Below are 15,640 nucleotides of genomic sequence, written 5' to 3' on the forward strand. Positions count from 1 at the left end.
CAGCAGCGTGTCACTCCACCCTCTCTTGCTCTCTCTCTCTGCTACTTAGCCCCAGGGGCAAACCGTGCAAAGAAAATCCCTGCCTGTCGTCAACGTTCGCCCGAATTGTGATGTGCGCTCGTGTCTTCAAGCGACACTTAGCAGCAGGGCCTTCCCTCGTCACTCCGCGGGGCTAGCTAGGTGCAGCCGATATGGAATGCTTGCATAGCCAAGCAAATTTGGCCGAGTACATGCTGGAGCTACCGCAATAGCTTCCCAGGTAATGAGAAAGCAGCCACTAAGTATACACCCAACAGGGCTGGCGATGGCCTCAGCTTAGGCAAAGGAGCCGGGGACAACCAAAAAAAAAAAGGGGGGGGGGGGCCGCGGCAACCGGCCAAGCAACAGAGCAGTTCCAGATCAGTTGTCTTTCGGCTGACTACAGCTACCGGGTGCCTGTAGAGCCGAGTTCCGGATGTACTATGTACCATGTACGGAGAACCTGTTCCAGGTGCGTGCTGCTTAATGCGACGAGGACAAGTAATTCACCCGCATCTCCCCCATTCTCCAGGTTGCTTGGAGCCAATACGCCGACGACACTGTTTTGTTCCTGCGCTTAAGCCTTCAATGAGGGCTCACAGGACCGGTCAGCGGCAGTGTCCGTTCGGACCCTGTTGGGGTGCCGCCACGACTCTCCTGCTCTACCAGTCTACAATATGCTCATCCTCACCTGTCTACCAAAAACGATGTGCGGCTGCTAGGGCTCAGGGGACAAGATCAGGATCTGACAGCGGTGTGAAAACACAGCATGACAGGCCTTGGGGCCCAGATGTATCCGCGAGCCCGTTGATTGGCAGCCGGTGGTCAGAGCGGCACGTTGCACAGTAAGGACAAACCCAAAACCCCAAGGTGCCACCAACAGACGCAACGACAGGGAGAGGACTCGCGGTGCAGGGTTCTGTGCCTTATCAAGAACTTACTCACCAAACAAGCCGTTCGTTGTGTCGAGGGCTATCCTGGCCCTGCTGTCTCTAGCTTCGGTCTTAGAACTGCCTCCCCACACTTTGGGTTGCTGTCATTGAAAGGTTGCCATCAACAGAAGACGAACTGTCCAAGTTCGTCCACCACCCCTTCCCCGCCTCTTCTCTTGCTACTGATTTTTTTTTTTTTTTTTAGTACTTCTTTTCTTTATACTTTTATTTCTTCTCCCTTGAATGATGTGACAAACTACCACCATCTCCTCGCATTGCTGTTGGACAGACCCTGTTTAGCTCCTGAATCCGGGGCGAGGAAGTCTGCTTTATGCACATGGTGCCGCGGCACTGGAAACCGATCGTGCCAGTTGTTCTGTGGATTTGAGCATCGAGTGATCTTTGTGGGATCAGGTAGCATAGTGCCAACATTAAACCTGCAGCAAGGATTGCCGGACCGAAGCCGCCAGGATGAAAAGAGGTAGAGAGTCGCCGGAATACCAATCCCGCCACGCCAGAATGCATGTGTCTTCCTGGGACTGGACTCGACTGCCGAGAAGCACAGGCCCTTGCGTTGGGTTTACTGTTACATCACCTGCCTGCAGCCATCTGCGAGGCGGGCCCCTTTTGGGTTGCCAGCGGCTGTTCTGGGTGGAGATAACGGAGGACTGGGCTACCTTTCTTCTTGTGCCCCACCGACTGCAGACCACACTCACTGACTGGAATTCGCGAGAGATGCACCAGCCCAAGGGAAGTCTGGTCTAGTAAGGGACCAAAGAACTAGCCTGACGGACACATTACTGCATCTGTGATGATCACACATTTCCAGGTACACCTGATCACTTAAGAAAGAAGAAGAGAAAGAAAAGAAAAAAAAGAGTACTGTCTCGCGAGCCCACACGACTTGGTTCCAGGCCGTACAAGCCAGCCCGCTCCTCATAGGCCGAAACCCCCCTCCTACCCCCCTCTCCCCACCACATTCATGCTTTGGGAATTATGCTCATCAGCGTTCAAGACACAAAGTATGCACTGGGCTACACACTCTGCCGTTTCGATCTGATGTGGTGGTATTTTCCTCACTAATGAAAACAGGAGGCTTCCCACTGGGGGCTAAATCACCTTGGCCAGACCTGACCCTCCGTTTTCCCGTCCTGGGGAAAAGCAACAAGTACAATGTGCACAGCAATTTACTGTGCAATACTTCATAGGGCGAACAGTTACAACGCCAACGAAGGGGTATTGTGCTAACGCCTTGCGAATTGTAGGAGCACCTCTCCAAGACAAGCGATCACGCGTCCCAACTGGGGCCGACCAGGTTCAGATACGAATCGGATTCTGCCAAACACTGCAAGCATTGACATGGAAAGGACAACCCTGTGGCCCCCTCGCTCTCGGTATCCACCTTAAGATCCCAGGCCTTACCCGGAGCCGGCCCACTGGGTCCTCCTTATGTCAACGACTTGTCAAGAACTTGGCTTGGACTCTGGACTCAGACCCCTGTTCGGCCATAGCTCTGAGGTTCTATTACACTTGAAAGGCTGCATGTGCATGACACAGCATGGCTGCCAACTCCCACGCTCACGATGCCCTATCTTTGCTGGTCCTCTTCTTTCGGTCCGTCTCGGAACCTCGGAACTTGGGCGATCCCATCGTTCCAGAGCAAAGTGCACACACACACACACACACACACACACTCACTCACTCACACTCACAAACGGATAGACCCAAGGTGCTGACAATGCACACAGGCACCAGCGCCTGGCCGATGCGTTTCCCGCTAGGGTCGGGGCGAACTGCCCGGCCCAGACTCTTCAACCGTTGCAAACGGACCTCGCCGACCCATATTTTATGTCCCTTACTATATGGTTCAAGCAACGCGTGGGGCATATCACGCCAGCACAAGCCTTGAATAAATCTCCGGGTTCGGTAACGAGATGCAGCATCTCATCTGCAGCTCCACCTCTGGAGGAAGAGAGAGAAAGAGAAAACGAGCCAGCTGGCAACGACCAAAAGACCTCTTTACGCAGTTCTGGGGCACAGTCTTGACATGTTTCTTCCCAACATGCATGGGGATGGAGAGGGGAGGGGGGGAGCCACCAGGGTGAGGATCAGGAGTTTCCAAGCTATCCAACTCTTTACCCCTTGCGACCATAATCAAAGAGAACTGACTTGCCCTGTTAATTGGTTGGACTAAACCGGATTCTCAGGCTGGTGGCCGTTGTCGCTAGATCAGAGACCCGCATTTTCTCAGGCGATGCCCAGCCCAAGCGTTTCAACCTTATTTTGCCTATACCAGTCGAGAGACAGCAAAAAGGAATGAATTGGTAGATTGCAAACCTGGAATCCTGGATACAGTACTTCAAACTGGGCCGTCGCAGGGCGTTTGCAAGGGTCCGGGATAATCATCCGGGTGGATGACTTACACAGAAAGCCTTGTAAATCCAGCCCCCCCCCCCTTTTCCCTCCCTCTCTCCCCAAACCCACAGTGTTCAAATGCTTTATTCCAAGTACCTACCCACCAAGCCACCCTCCCCCCTGCCTATATGGGAGGCTCCCTGGTCCCCCGTCGTCTCTTGTCTCCATCCAGATTGGCAGGCCAGTAAGTACGTACCTCGTAATGCGGATAACATCTTGGTGAAAATCAGGACTGGGCCCCAAATGGGACGATGGGCTTCTGAAGTCTCTCAGAACGTCTCAACCACAGCTTGTCGAGGTCTTTCTTTCTGCCTCACTGACTAGCAGGATCCCTCCTCTACTTGTCATCTCGAGTCGTTGTGTACAGCAGAAATCAGACCGACACACGGTCGCCCATTGCTCGGGGAGGTGAGCAATCGAGAGACAATTTGCGAACCTGGGAGATTGATGGCAACTCAAATCATCACGGGTCCACGACCATGCTGACCGGCCTATAATGCCGTCTATATTCGTCACCACTCTTGCGTCTTTTAGCCGTCTACCCCCCTCGGCTCTCATAAACTGCTACTGCGCTGTCTGATGGTGTAATGAGTCTGACCAAACTTGACCACCATCGTCTCTGGACCACAAAGGGAGCAACAGGACACGCCTCCCCCCTCGACCCTCGAAGCACCTGCGAATAGTACTTTTATCCAAGTCGACGTACGAAACGCCTAGAGATCCACAGCGCGACTGGACAATACATCTTGCTGGCCACGACGCCGCCGCAGGAAATAAAAAAGGAATATCACCTCGTCTGGGCAGGCAAGCCCGAAGATTTTCTGCTTGTGCCCGCTCTCTCGACAGAGTCAGTGCAGTGGCTTAAGAAGCTTTTCCCTTCTCGTGAGGTGGCTTTCTCGATCCTACCCTTTCGCCCTGGGCCAAAAGTGTGGTCGATCACGGCAGACTCTCGACGTTGTTTCTGCTGCATCCATCGCATTAGACTTGGCCTGTCTTCTTGTCACACCGAAACGTCCCATCGTTTCCTGATCTGGATTGGCTGCTACCACTGTTCGACTGCCTCGTCTTTTTTTTCTTTTTCTTCTCTCTTTTTTTTATTTATTTATTCTTTGCTTTCTTTTTTCCTCTCTTGGGAAAGTTGTCCCTGCCCGAACATACATTTCCTTCCCGGCGTTCTATCCCTTCTCAGGCTGCGACGAGCAAAAGCAAGATCCGAGACGGCTCTAAGGGGGAAACCGCTGGATCCCGTCCGGTACAGACAGAGACGCCACTGGATTAGAAATCTGAGGAGAAGAGCCAGGGGGAACAAGATATTTTCCTCACTGGGGCGTAACACTATTTGACTTCCGCATTGGCTCTCTGGGCAGGTGGCGCTGTCCAATCTGGGCCTGTACCTTACACTACCCTCCCCCCCCCCTTCCAAACGTTAGCCATCCTCCTCGCCGTTCCCATTTGGGGCCCTTCTTGGCTTCTCGTTCTCGGGCACGGCTTCCCTTCTTGCTGGCATCTGCTAGAGTCCTTGTGCCAGCCGATCTGCCGTACCGATCGTGACCAACGTCCTCCACCACCCCTGCTCCCGTCCACTGAGAGGCAAGTCAACTCCCGCGATCCAACCCAAGCAGACGCAAACTCAATCTTGTTTCTGGACCACGCTTTTTGGAATACCGCGCCTAGCCATCCCCCTGCCAGGGCCCTGCTTTTGCTCCAGTGAGAAGAGGCCCCTTGGGCCACTGGGGTTGTCTGTCGGCTAGCCTGTTGCTTGTGGTGGTAATCACACACACACGCACGCACGCACACACACACACACATAACAGCTACACCCTGCCCGCGCCATCCCTCCCCCATAAGACGGTCGTCCTTGATGATGATGAGGTCTTCCTCATACACGAATGACCTGAGTTTTCTCTACAATTACCTATGGCCCTCGTCGATCATTGACGTTCATCATTTTTTCACTTCTTCTTCCTTGTTCCTTTTTTCTTTTCTTCTTCCTCTCCTTCTTACAAGCCGCTTCGTCGGTGGCTGCTCACATTCGGACATCGATAACAACTAGCCTCGACGACTGTGTGCGCTGACACATGGGGGTATTCTAGAACAAGAGCTGTTGGTCTTTTGGGCACCGGATTCTCCAGAGCCATCATCTTGGGCTACCCTTCACCTCGAAGCCTTTCCTCGCGCTACAACCCCAACCCAATTTTCGAAAGATCTTCTGCGAGTCTTATACAGCCACCACTCGGTTCTCAGCCTCGGCTTGCGGTTTTTCTATCATCTCAAGAGCACTTCATTGTATCAGAATTTCTTTCTAGGAAGTCGACGAAAAATCAGACCACCTAGAAAACCACTTCGCTTCAACGCCAAGACCCAAATCGAGCCTCAAGACCTACAACGCCATTTCCGACCCGGAGCAAACCATTGTCTGTTCGAAAGCTTGGTCCTCAGCTAAGCCACCGCTGATCGCCCTGATCCCTCGTCCCCTAAAGGGTCTGTTGCCATCTGAGCTGGAGCACGACTTTAGCTTCTTTGGTAGCATTCCTCGCGGCAGAGGCCGGCCGAATACGAGACGTGTGTGATAAACAATCAAACGACTACAGCCTTTGCCACTACTTTGTTGGGCTCCAGGTTAGTACACAAGCATTTGTCCCCCTTGCTATTTGCCCACGGAAAAGAAGTTTTGTAGTATCAAGCTTGGACAATTTTTGAATTGTCTTGCCCAAGTTGCGTTGTTGGGTTGAGAGCAAGCGCGTCGAAAAAGAATCTGCGACCCTCGTCGTCAGATTGCTGATGGAAAGAGCGGTTTGTCTGCTTGCTTCGAAAAACAAAGAGGCGAGACTCTTTGTTATCGTTTGGCTTGCTGATCGACGTGCTTGACCACCAAATACTTTGTGTGCAATTTCGGGGCAGGCTTCTTGTTGAATGGTGGATGGAACGCAAAAGTTACTGACATTGTGCATCCTAGGCGAAGAGCAAGAAGTGCGACTTGGGTCCTGACGCTGGACGCCCTCTTAGGACCAGGCAGTTGAAGTTGCTGTGTGCTGAAGACCGGTGAAAAATCATCGCTGTCTTCCGACCACAATAATCAGTGCCGGATCGATACACTACAACGTCCAGTTTTGCAGGGGGTTGTCTTCTTTGTTTGACGGTAAAGCAATGGCCTCGTACGACTTCGGAGGAGCCCAGCAATGGGGCCAACCATTATACTCGATGGGGGGAGCATCGCAGAATATGCTTCCACAAGTTGCGCCAGCGCCTCCTCCAGTGCAATCAACTTGGGACCACAGCTCACCGTATCGCCTAACGGTGAAGCAACAACCGGAAAGGGCCAAAGCAGCCAACGCAAAAGACAAGGACAGAAAGCCAGTAGACCCGCCACCGATCGTACAGCTTGACGTCGACCCCAGCTTAGACCCGCTCCAGGTGTACATAACGTCTCCGTACCTCTTTGTGCAGACGTTTCTGATAGGGGCCTCCTCCTCCGACCCGGAACCAGAGCTAAATTCGCTGACGGGAAACACCTGCACGAGCGGGCACGTTGTCAAGGACGACAGGGGAGCGCACAACATGATGTTTTGTCTGAACGACATATCCGTCAAGAAAGAGGGGACGTACCGCCTCAAGTTCTGCCTGTTCAAGCTCAACACAACCAGCGGAGACGCCGAAGCCCTTACGTCCATCTGCTCACAGCCATTTACGACCTACAGCGGAAGACATTTCCCAGGAATGTCAGAGTCGACCTCCATGACTAGATTACTTGTCGATGCCGGGGTCCGACTGCGCCTCAGGAAAGAGTCCAAGGCGATGAGCACCAAGAAGAAGAACAACGCATTCGCGCAGATGATGGGTGGGCGGAACCAGGGCGGCGGCGGCGAGGAGGAGGAGGACCGGCCAGTCAAGCGCGTACGGTCCGAACCAGGCGACAAGGACAACACCATGTCTCTGTACCCAAAACACGGCAGCTTTTCGACAACACACTCATACACGGGCCACTCGACGCCCTCGACCACCATGACCCACTATCCAGGCGCCTTCCACACCGTCACCTCCTCGCCGAGCCAGAGCATGGCGCCCATAGGCTCCATGTCTGGCCACTACGGCTCGAACCTGCAGCTCGGGCTAGACACCTCTGTCGGCCACTACCACAGCCCCCCCTCGGCTGGCTCCAGCTACCAGTCGCCCGGGCGGCAATCCCCATCGACAGCATACCCGCTCCACGGCAGCGCAACATCGTCCCAGGGCCTCTTGACGGGGGCAAGCCCGCTCGGACAGTTCAGCAGCAGCCACGCCGCCGCCCACGGCCCTGTGCTCCCGCCCGTCGACAAGATAGGCGCGTCACACGGCAGCTCGTCGCCCGATCTGAACTACACGACCGCTGCCAACTACAATGGGGGCTACATGCCCACCAACAGTAGCAGCTCGAGGACCCTCCCTGGCATGCACGCGCAACGGCCAGGCAACAGCATCGTTGGGCCTGGAGGCTTACACCTGAAGATTGCCCAGCCGGGCCTTCCCCATGGCCAGGGCGGCTATGGCGAAAGCAACATGTTTGATAATTATAACTATGGGTCGCGGGATGGTCACTGAAAAAGAAGGAGGGAGAGGGGAGTTTCATTTTTGCCCCAGCTCTCGTGTGCGTTTGAGATGAAAGCTGGTCTGCCCAGAGACAAAAGCTGGCAACAACAAAAAGAACTAATTGCCCACAACTCTCGCTCTCCGACCTTTCTTGCCCCCCCCCCCCCCAACCTTCTTCTTGCGTTCTTTTTATCTTTTTTTGTTTTTTCTGTTGGTTCTCCCTATCTATTTATTTTTGTGCCCTTACCAACCTAGGGAACTTGACTATAAAACCAAACAATGCCTTCTCAAATTTCCATGTTCCCAGTTTGGATGACGATTCTACAACCTCTCGCTTCTCCGGTTCTATATGTTGTTTATCTACAAGGTCATGGCCCCAAATGCCGCATGTCATTACTTCACAAAAGGAAAAAGAAAAACATCGTTTTTGACAAGATCACGGACGCAATGTTACTTGATGAAGCACTGCAGGGAACCTCTTTCAAGATACCCCCCACCCCCCCAATCTAAGCTTTTGACTTCTACCCTTCACAGGACCTTTTTCTGTGGGCTATACTCGGGATGTTTTTTATGCCTATTGTGTGCAGGTATATTCCATTTCTTCCAGTCGGTCGGTGTATGAGATGGAAAGGCAGGGCACCAGATGGATCTTGTTTTGTGTCCTGGATGGAAGAGGAGGATGGAGAGGAAACTGGCCTTCTTCTTTCTGCCCTTTCTCTATACGACCACTATCACCACCATATTCTTCTTCACCTGTTTCTTTGAACATGAGGTTTGGCTTGGGTTTCCTTGTTTTGATGTCTTCGTTGGCAGGGACATCTATCACTTTGAGCCAATCTCCAACGGACTGCCCGTTCTCATGTTCGTCAAAAAGTATATTGCTGGCTTGTATTGTATTTTTGTTATCAAAGTCAGCTTTTGGGGGGCTTTTTTTCTTTCTTTCTTTTCTTGGCTTTTTTGTTTATTTGTTCTCTCGTTCTTCCTTTCTTTTCTTCTTTCTTTTCAAGGCCTGAAATTTTTAGAATAGGCTTTCGCCGTGAGCACTCTTTGGTCTTTCTGGTGGATAATAAGGTGCTAGGAACAGCAAAGGGAAAGACTGGAAGCTTTTGCAAAAAGCACAGGTACAGAGCATAGGCATAGGCACGTTTTGGGAATTGATATTCTATGGCAGGGAGGGAAGTACCAATATTTGGTAGTGATTGGTCAGAGCAGACAAGATGAACACTTTCGCTAATGACATTGCAAGAATATTAAATCTATCCCTCAGTCCCAAGAACACCCGACCAGACCTAGAAAGACTCCCTCATGAGTCAGATCTCCAATCATAGGAACGAGTTTATTGTCTAGACGCTGTGGGCCGCCAATCACCGCCCTGAACTCTTGGATAAAAGAGGCGGCATCGGAACGGGCGTTGGGTAAGCCTTGCCGGGACGGTTGATATAGGAATTACCGATGAGATAGCCGGTTTAGGAAGAGATACAAATGTTCCATAAGCACGAGAGGTCCTGCTTTGGTTATTTAACACATTGCGAATGAGCAGTGCTTTTATCTGAGATCATTCACATTTGTGAGCCTTATAAAACATACATGAACATACTATACATACATGAGATTAGAGGAAACCAAGCCGGCAGAAACAATCCTCCTCTTGTCTTCTTTCATGATGGCTTCACCAGAGGGCATGATTAACCCTCTCCACAGTTCTGTGATAGACCGGGTCGACCCTGACTTTGCGAGAGTTTACAATAAATACCAAGGTAATCATTCACCCCAACATAATGATCAGACAAATCCAGGACACCACCAATAGCCAGTTGGTTTACATTAACACACGCCTCTCTCTCTTTCCACAGCGCCCAAACTGCGAGCCGACCAGGTGCCCTACGAGATATACAACCAAGACCGCCCGAAATACACCGTCCCGACGCACGAGATCGAGGGCCCCATCGCAGACGTCGAGGGCATCACCCTCCACAAGGTCCCCGTGACACACCCCAAAGGCGAGATCGCCATCCAGGTGATCCGCCCGACCGCCAACGCCATCGCCAGCGGCGGGCTGGCGACCTCGGACGGCCTCCTCCCAGCATACATCGACTTCCACGGCGGCGGCTTCGTCATCGGCTCGCTGGCCACGGACGCCACCTTTTGCCGCGGCGTGGCCCACCACGTCGGCTGCATCGTGGTCAACGTCGACTACCGGCTGGCGCCCGAGTATCCACACCCCACCCAGGTGCTGGACTGTCTGGACGCGCTGCGCTGGGTGGTCTTCCGGGCGGGCGAGCTGGGCATCGATGCAGACCGGCTGGCGGTGGGCGGGTTCTCGGCGGGAGGGTGTCTTGCCGCGGCGCTGGCACTGCTGGTGCGGGACGAAGAGGGCGGTGGCGATGGCAACCATGCGAAGATCAAGATCCCACCGCTGCGCCTGCAGCTACTCGTCGTGCCCGTCCTGGACTGCCGGTTCGTGCCGGAGGAGGAGGACGGCCGCTGCGACCCGGCCACGACGCCGTACGCATCCTACACAGCACTGCACGACGCGCCCTGTCTGCCCATGCACCGCCTCGTCTGGTTCTACAACCTCTGGCTGGGCAAGGGTGCCCTCCGCGCCTCCAACGCGGCCGACTTCCGCGCCTCGCCCATGACGGCCTCGTCGCACGCAGGCCTCGCGCCCGCCAGCATCCACTGCGCGGCGCTGGACCCGCTGTTGGACGAGGGCAGGCTATATCACCAGCGACTGGTAGAGGCCGGCACCCGCAGCGACCTGACGGTGTATGACGGCGTCGGCCACCCGTTTGGGCACTGGACTGCCGAGGTACCCGCCGCCAGGGCCTTTGTGCAGGATGCGTGGGTTGCACTGCGCAAGGCTTTCCGCTAGTGCCCGTCGGATAGACTGTTGGAACCGGGCTCCGAGGAAAGAAAAGAGGATGGTGGTTGGGTTGGGTTGGGTGGTTGGAACCTGCAGGTAGATGCTTGCATAATATGGTGTTGTATAAATGGATACTATGAAATGATTGGTCCTCTTGTTAGTGGACTCGTTATCTTACCGTGCCAGACCGGATGACTCTCACGGTGTGCTGTTTGGCTCTACGTCCGTGCTGATAGAGGGCGGGAAAGAAGAAAAAAAAACAGAGAGAGAAGGGTCACGATCAGGGCAGAGGATCTTATTGTGGAGAGCAGATCCTAAATGTGGGCTGCTTCGAATCACAGGAGTACATATAGATCTGAACCGTAGATAAGCCGTGCAGTATGCTTGCTTACATTACAAATTGAATATTATGCCGCAATGATCGTGCGGATGGTTTCAATGTCCCATTTCTGCGATGTAGTTATTATTAATACGATTCTATAAGAAGAGAAGCTCAGCTCTTGTTTTTATTTTCTACCCTTATATTGGAAGCACCAAGCATTCCTCCGTTAGCTTGGATCAAAACAATCTATTCAAGTAATTCAAAGGGAAAAGTGCGGTAGAAAAATGGCGCCAAGTGCTCCAGATCTCAACATTGAGCCCTCCAAGACCACTGTCGATGTCCGGGGTGTGTACAGATCTTTCATCCCATCCACCATTATTCCAAGGTCTCTACTATCTCTTCTTCGCTTACACATACGCACAACACAGTCATCGACACAACGGTATGGATCTCCAACCTCCCTATCCAGACATTCATCGAGCAGCAGGTCAAGGGCTTCGACAAGCTCGACGCCCCCTCCTTCTCCTTCCTGGTCGAGCACCCCTCGGGCCGCAAGCTCCTCTTCGACCTGGGCGTGCGCAAGGACTGGCACAACATGAGCCCCTACTGGCACAAGCTTTTTGAAGCCGCTGCCGCTAAGATCGATATCAAGCACGGTGTCCGTGAGATCCTCGAGGAGCATGGTGTTCCGGGTTCGAGCATCGAGGCTGTCGTGTGGAGCCACTGGCACATGGACCAGTAAGTCTTTTTCGTCTACTCAAGTATCCAACAGAGACAAACATTATTTGTTGGAAGAGAGACTATGGAAGTTTCAATTTGTTGTAGTTAATTACTAGTGCATGCTTATTGTTCTTGTTTTCATTTCTTTTTCCCAACAAAGAATGAAAGAGAAGAAGAAAAAAAGTCGAAATAAATACAAAAGAAAATAAAAGGTCAAAAAATTAACCTAATTCTGCCCCTCCAGCGTCGGAGACCCATCCACGTTCGACCCACACACGACTCTAATCGTGGGTCCCGGCTTTAAAGAGGCCATGCTCCCAGGCTATCCCGCCAACCCCGATGCACCCATCCTCGAGTCCGACTACGAGGGCCGCGAGCTGCGCGAGATCAAGTTCGACCAGGGCAAGAAGATCGGCCGCTTCAACGCTTTCGACTACTTTGGCGACGGCTCCTTCTACCTGCTCGACACCCCCGGCCACGCCATCGGCCACCTCTGCGCCCTCGCCCGCGTCACCACCGGCGCAGACGACGGCAGCAGCAGCTTCATCTTCATGGCCGGTGACGCTGCTCACCATGGCGGCGAGTTCCGCCCGTCCAAGTGGCTGCCGCTGCCAGAGTCCATCTCGCCTCATCCGCTGCTGGACCATCATCATCATAGTAGTAGTAGTAGTAGTAGTAGTCCTGGTGGCGCTGCAACGCCGTGCCCGGGCGAGATCTTTGAGAAACTGCTCCGGGATGGAGACCGGACGAAGCCGTTCTTTACGATCCCGAAGGGGACTGGCACCAATAACCTGGACCCGGAGGAGACCGAGAGGACGATTGAGAAGTTGCAGGAGGCGGATGCGCATGACAAGGTGTTTGTGGTGACGGCGCACGACAAGGACCTGTTGTCTATTATTGACTTCTTCCCAAAGTATGCCAGTGATTTTGCGTCCAAGGACTGGGTGCAGAGAGGTCGCTGGGCCTTTTTGAAGGATTTGAAAGGTGCTGTGGAGTGAGCATTATGCAAACTATGGTAGGAACCTCGTACCTTGGGTTTCTGTACGTGAAACTTGATGGATAGTATGTATAAAAACCCTACTTTATTATTACCTCTTGCTTTTTGTGTATGGGGAATACTTCTGCCCAATGAAATCAAATCAATAAACTATTTAGTACTAGGATGGGTAATTACTGGTTGTTGTTTTTCACATGAAATTAATGTGATTTACACACATAAGGTGCGTGTCAACAAGTAGAATGCGAAGGACATCTCAGAAAGAAAAGAACAAGTGGCAACAAGGCCTCGCATCAAACTTTGTTCTCAAGCCCGTTTCTTCAACGTCAACAAGAGCCCATGCCGACCCCCCTTGACCTTGAAGTCCTCGGGAGCCACGCCAGCCTCGCGCAGGTTCTCCTCAATGACTCGCCTCATCCTGCGGACAATATCGTCCTCGGTCCCAACCAGCTCCGGATGGGCCTCCCGCCACCGGGTGACAGGGCTCGAGGTGGACAGCAACTTCTCCACCATGTCCAGGTCAAACTCACGGTCGACGCTGCCCTCGAAGAAGGGATCATCGCCCTCTTGGAAACCAAAGAACTTCTTCTGGAACGAGGCCTGGTCAAAGGCCGGCTCAGGGGGGTCGACCGTCCATGGCAGACGCAGGTCGGCGTACATGTTGCGCGCCAGCCGGTTGCCGGGCTCGAAGTAGGGGTCTAGTTCGGTATCTACCATCTTCTCGAGCGTGGCGTTGATCTTGGCTGCGTTGGGCACAGAGTCTAGAAGGTTTTTTTTGGTTGTTAGTTTGCTTCAGCTGGGAAGTTGTGTGGCCTAGGCGAGAGGGCTATTGTTGAAAGAGATCTGAAACATATCTGGAGGTTTACAGATCGATCTCTCGCCCTCTTTCCTATATGCGCTGGGGGTGGTTTCTAATGATGGGCCTGCGAGGCTTTCTATATGACCCCTTCTGGAGCACGGGCTCACTATTCTTTCTTGGAGAAGTTACATACGGTGTGCATTTGCAGCTTGACTGCACCAGATGGCCACTGTGCCTCCTGGCTTCAAGATGCGTGCCGCGGTGGGCCAGAATCGGGGCATATCGAACCACTGGAAGCAGGAGATTAGCTCTTTGGTTCGAGAAATATAAGAAGAAAATAAAATATTTGAGAGCAACTTACATGCGCACAGGTCGCTGCCGTGATAACATCGACACTCCCATCCGGGACCAAGGCAGGATCAATATCCTCGGCGGTAGACACCTCGAACCTGACGGCCGACTTCACCTTCTCGTCCTCAGTGGCCAGGCGGTCGCGCGCCGTCTCAATCATGGCCTTGCTGTGGTCGAGCCCCGTCACGCTGGCGAAGTAGTCGGCGAGCTTGAAGGTCGCGATGCCCGGCCCGCAGCCGAGGTCGACCACCGTGCCGAGCTGGCCGCCCGTCGAGGTGTGGTAGTCGGTTATGCTCTTGTATAGGGCCTCGCTGTAGTGAAGACGGATTTGAGCGTAGTTCTTTGCATCCTGGGACGAGTAGGACCGGAATGTGTGGTCTCCTGCTGCGGCTGGCTTCGACATGGCGAGTGGGTGGATGGCTGGATGGATGTATACTGCAGAAACGATGTTCGATAGATGCCGTTCAGGAAAAAAAAGTGATTTTATGGGTAATCACTGTATTGAGGCGCTCCAGAAAGAAAGATAAGGAACGGAAAACGGAGGGGAGAATAGGCAAGCTGGGTGAGGCTATCTAGATGGAGGTTGCCTGGCGCTATTCGGGACTAGGGACTCTTGCATAGATGTAGTCAGCACCGGTTCTCGGTATGTGGATGAGTTCACAAGTCTGTTGGCAGTCTTCACGTGTGGGAAGCAGCCAGAAGTTAAATAGGCAGAGAGTCAGATTATAAAAGAGAAGAATATGACATGTGCAATTTCCAAAACAACATCTCGAAATCCTCCCATTCCTCTGTACGTTATTGGTGTCTTGTTTACGTTGTCAAAGTCCGTTGGAGATGCCTAGAATAAAATCCGGAGTCCGGAGCAGTGGAACAACTGAAGCTATTTCGTGTCAGGCCTCAGAAGTAGGCCAAACTCTTCTAGGCGCAGCAGCATGCCCTCGCAGTCCATAATTAAGCGATTTGCGCTTATTTGCATTGGGGTTCGGGTGCGGAGTCCAAGTTTCCCTTTGCCGCAATCCCGCTTTGAAGGAATATGTTGTTGCAAGCTGGGCAGGCAAAGTTGATTTCATTAAACTGCTTTCTTAACTGACCCTGACTACTTTCTCCCTCATTTCAGGGTCCTTTTGCACGCACCAAAACATACTTTGGGGTCCACCAAGTCTGCCCTGCACGGCACTGCCCACGCGTTGCCGTTCGTATCTGTTTCCTGGGCGCTTGTTGGCCGCCCCGGATGGAGCCCCCCCCCCCCCCGGCTGAGCCCTGCGTCTGGCTGAGGTCTAGTCGTGGTCCAGTCAATCTTGGCCGCAGCGCTCTGAGACCCCCGGCTACGAAACACTCTCGCCCGCCGGCAGCCAATCATGTCGACCCTGCCCTGGTCTCTCGCCTGACCTTGTGGCTCTCAAGCGCCGAACCTCAGAAACATCCTTTGTCCTCAACGACGACGATGGCCAACCGTCTTCATGTACCCAATTTAGGACGGGCTTGCTTTGTGTGTTTCACTAGGCGACGTCTGCCTCTTCCATGGGCATTGTTATTCTGGGAGGGACGAGGGTCGAGACGTTGATAAGAAGGCATCGGCTGTCGAGTCTGGTGTCAAAGGTTTGTTGTGTGTGTGTGTATTCATTCCTCCATCAAGACCTGAGTTTCTTTTTCTTTT

General features: G+C 53.1%; 4 protein-coding genes across 4 annotated transcripts; 3 read left to right on the forward strand and 1 right to left on the reverse strand.

Moving 5' to 3' along the window:
- Nucleotides 1-6,512: 6,512 nt before the first annotated feature.
- Nucleotides 6,513-7,943, forward strand: M406DRAFT_74569 (uncharacterized protein; the record flags this gene model as incomplete). Its single annotated transcript, XM_040925747.1, has 1 exon — nucleotides 6,513-7,943. One exon carries the CDS (start codon nucleotides 6,513-6,515, stop codon nucleotides 7,941-7,943), a length of 1,431 nt encoding a protein of 476 aa, XP_040772595.1.
- Nucleotides 7,944-9,594: 1,651 nt separating this feature from the next.
- M406DRAFT_265765 (uncharacterized protein) lies at nucleotides 9,595-10,803 on the forward strand (the record flags this gene model as incomplete). Its single annotated transcript, XM_040917758.1, has 2 exons — nucleotides 9,595-9,688; nucleotides 9,785-10,803. 2 exons carry the CDS (start codon nucleotides 9,595-9,597, stop codon nucleotides 10,801-10,803), a joined length of 1,113 nt encoding a protein of 370 aa, XP_040772596.1.
- Nucleotides 10,804-11,351: 548 nt separating this feature from the next.
- Nucleotides 11,352-12,926, forward strand: M406DRAFT_295293 (uncharacterized protein). The gene is made up of 3 exons (XM_040919185.1): nucleotides 11,352-11,461; nucleotides 11,545-11,854; nucleotides 12,081-12,926. The coding sequence occupies exons 1-3, from the start codon at nucleotides 11,401-11,403 to the stop codon at nucleotides 12,832-12,834; spliced, it is 1,125 nt and encodes a 374-aa protein (XP_040772597.1). The 5' UTR covers nucleotides 11,352-11,400; the 3' UTR covers nucleotides 12,835-12,926.
- An 18-nt stretch (nucleotides 12,927-12,944) lies between these two features.
- Nucleotides 12,945-14,763, reverse strand: M406DRAFT_357804 (S-adenosyl-L-methionine-dependent methyltransferase). The gene is made up of 3 exons (XM_040923775.1): nucleotides 13,994-14,763; nucleotides 13,826-13,922; nucleotides 12,945-13,594 (listed from the first exon to the last, which is right to left on the reverse strand). The coding sequence occupies exons 1-3, from the start codon at nucleotides 14,384-14,386 to the stop codon at nucleotides 13,140-13,142; spliced, it is 945 nt and encodes a 314-aa protein (XP_040772598.1). The 5' UTR covers nucleotides 14,387-14,763; the 3' UTR covers nucleotides 12,945-13,139.
- Between the last annotated feature and the right edge of the window lie 877 nt (nucleotides 14,764-15,640).

Source organism: Cryphonectria parasitica (assembly GCF_011745365.1).
Source record: "Cryphonectria parasitica EP155 unplaced genomic scaffold M406scaffold_8, whole genome shotgun sequence".
NCBI classification, from domain to species: Eukaryota; Fungi; Ascomycota; class Sordariomycetes; order Diaporthales; family Cryphonectriaceae; genus Cryphonectria; species Cryphonectria parasitica.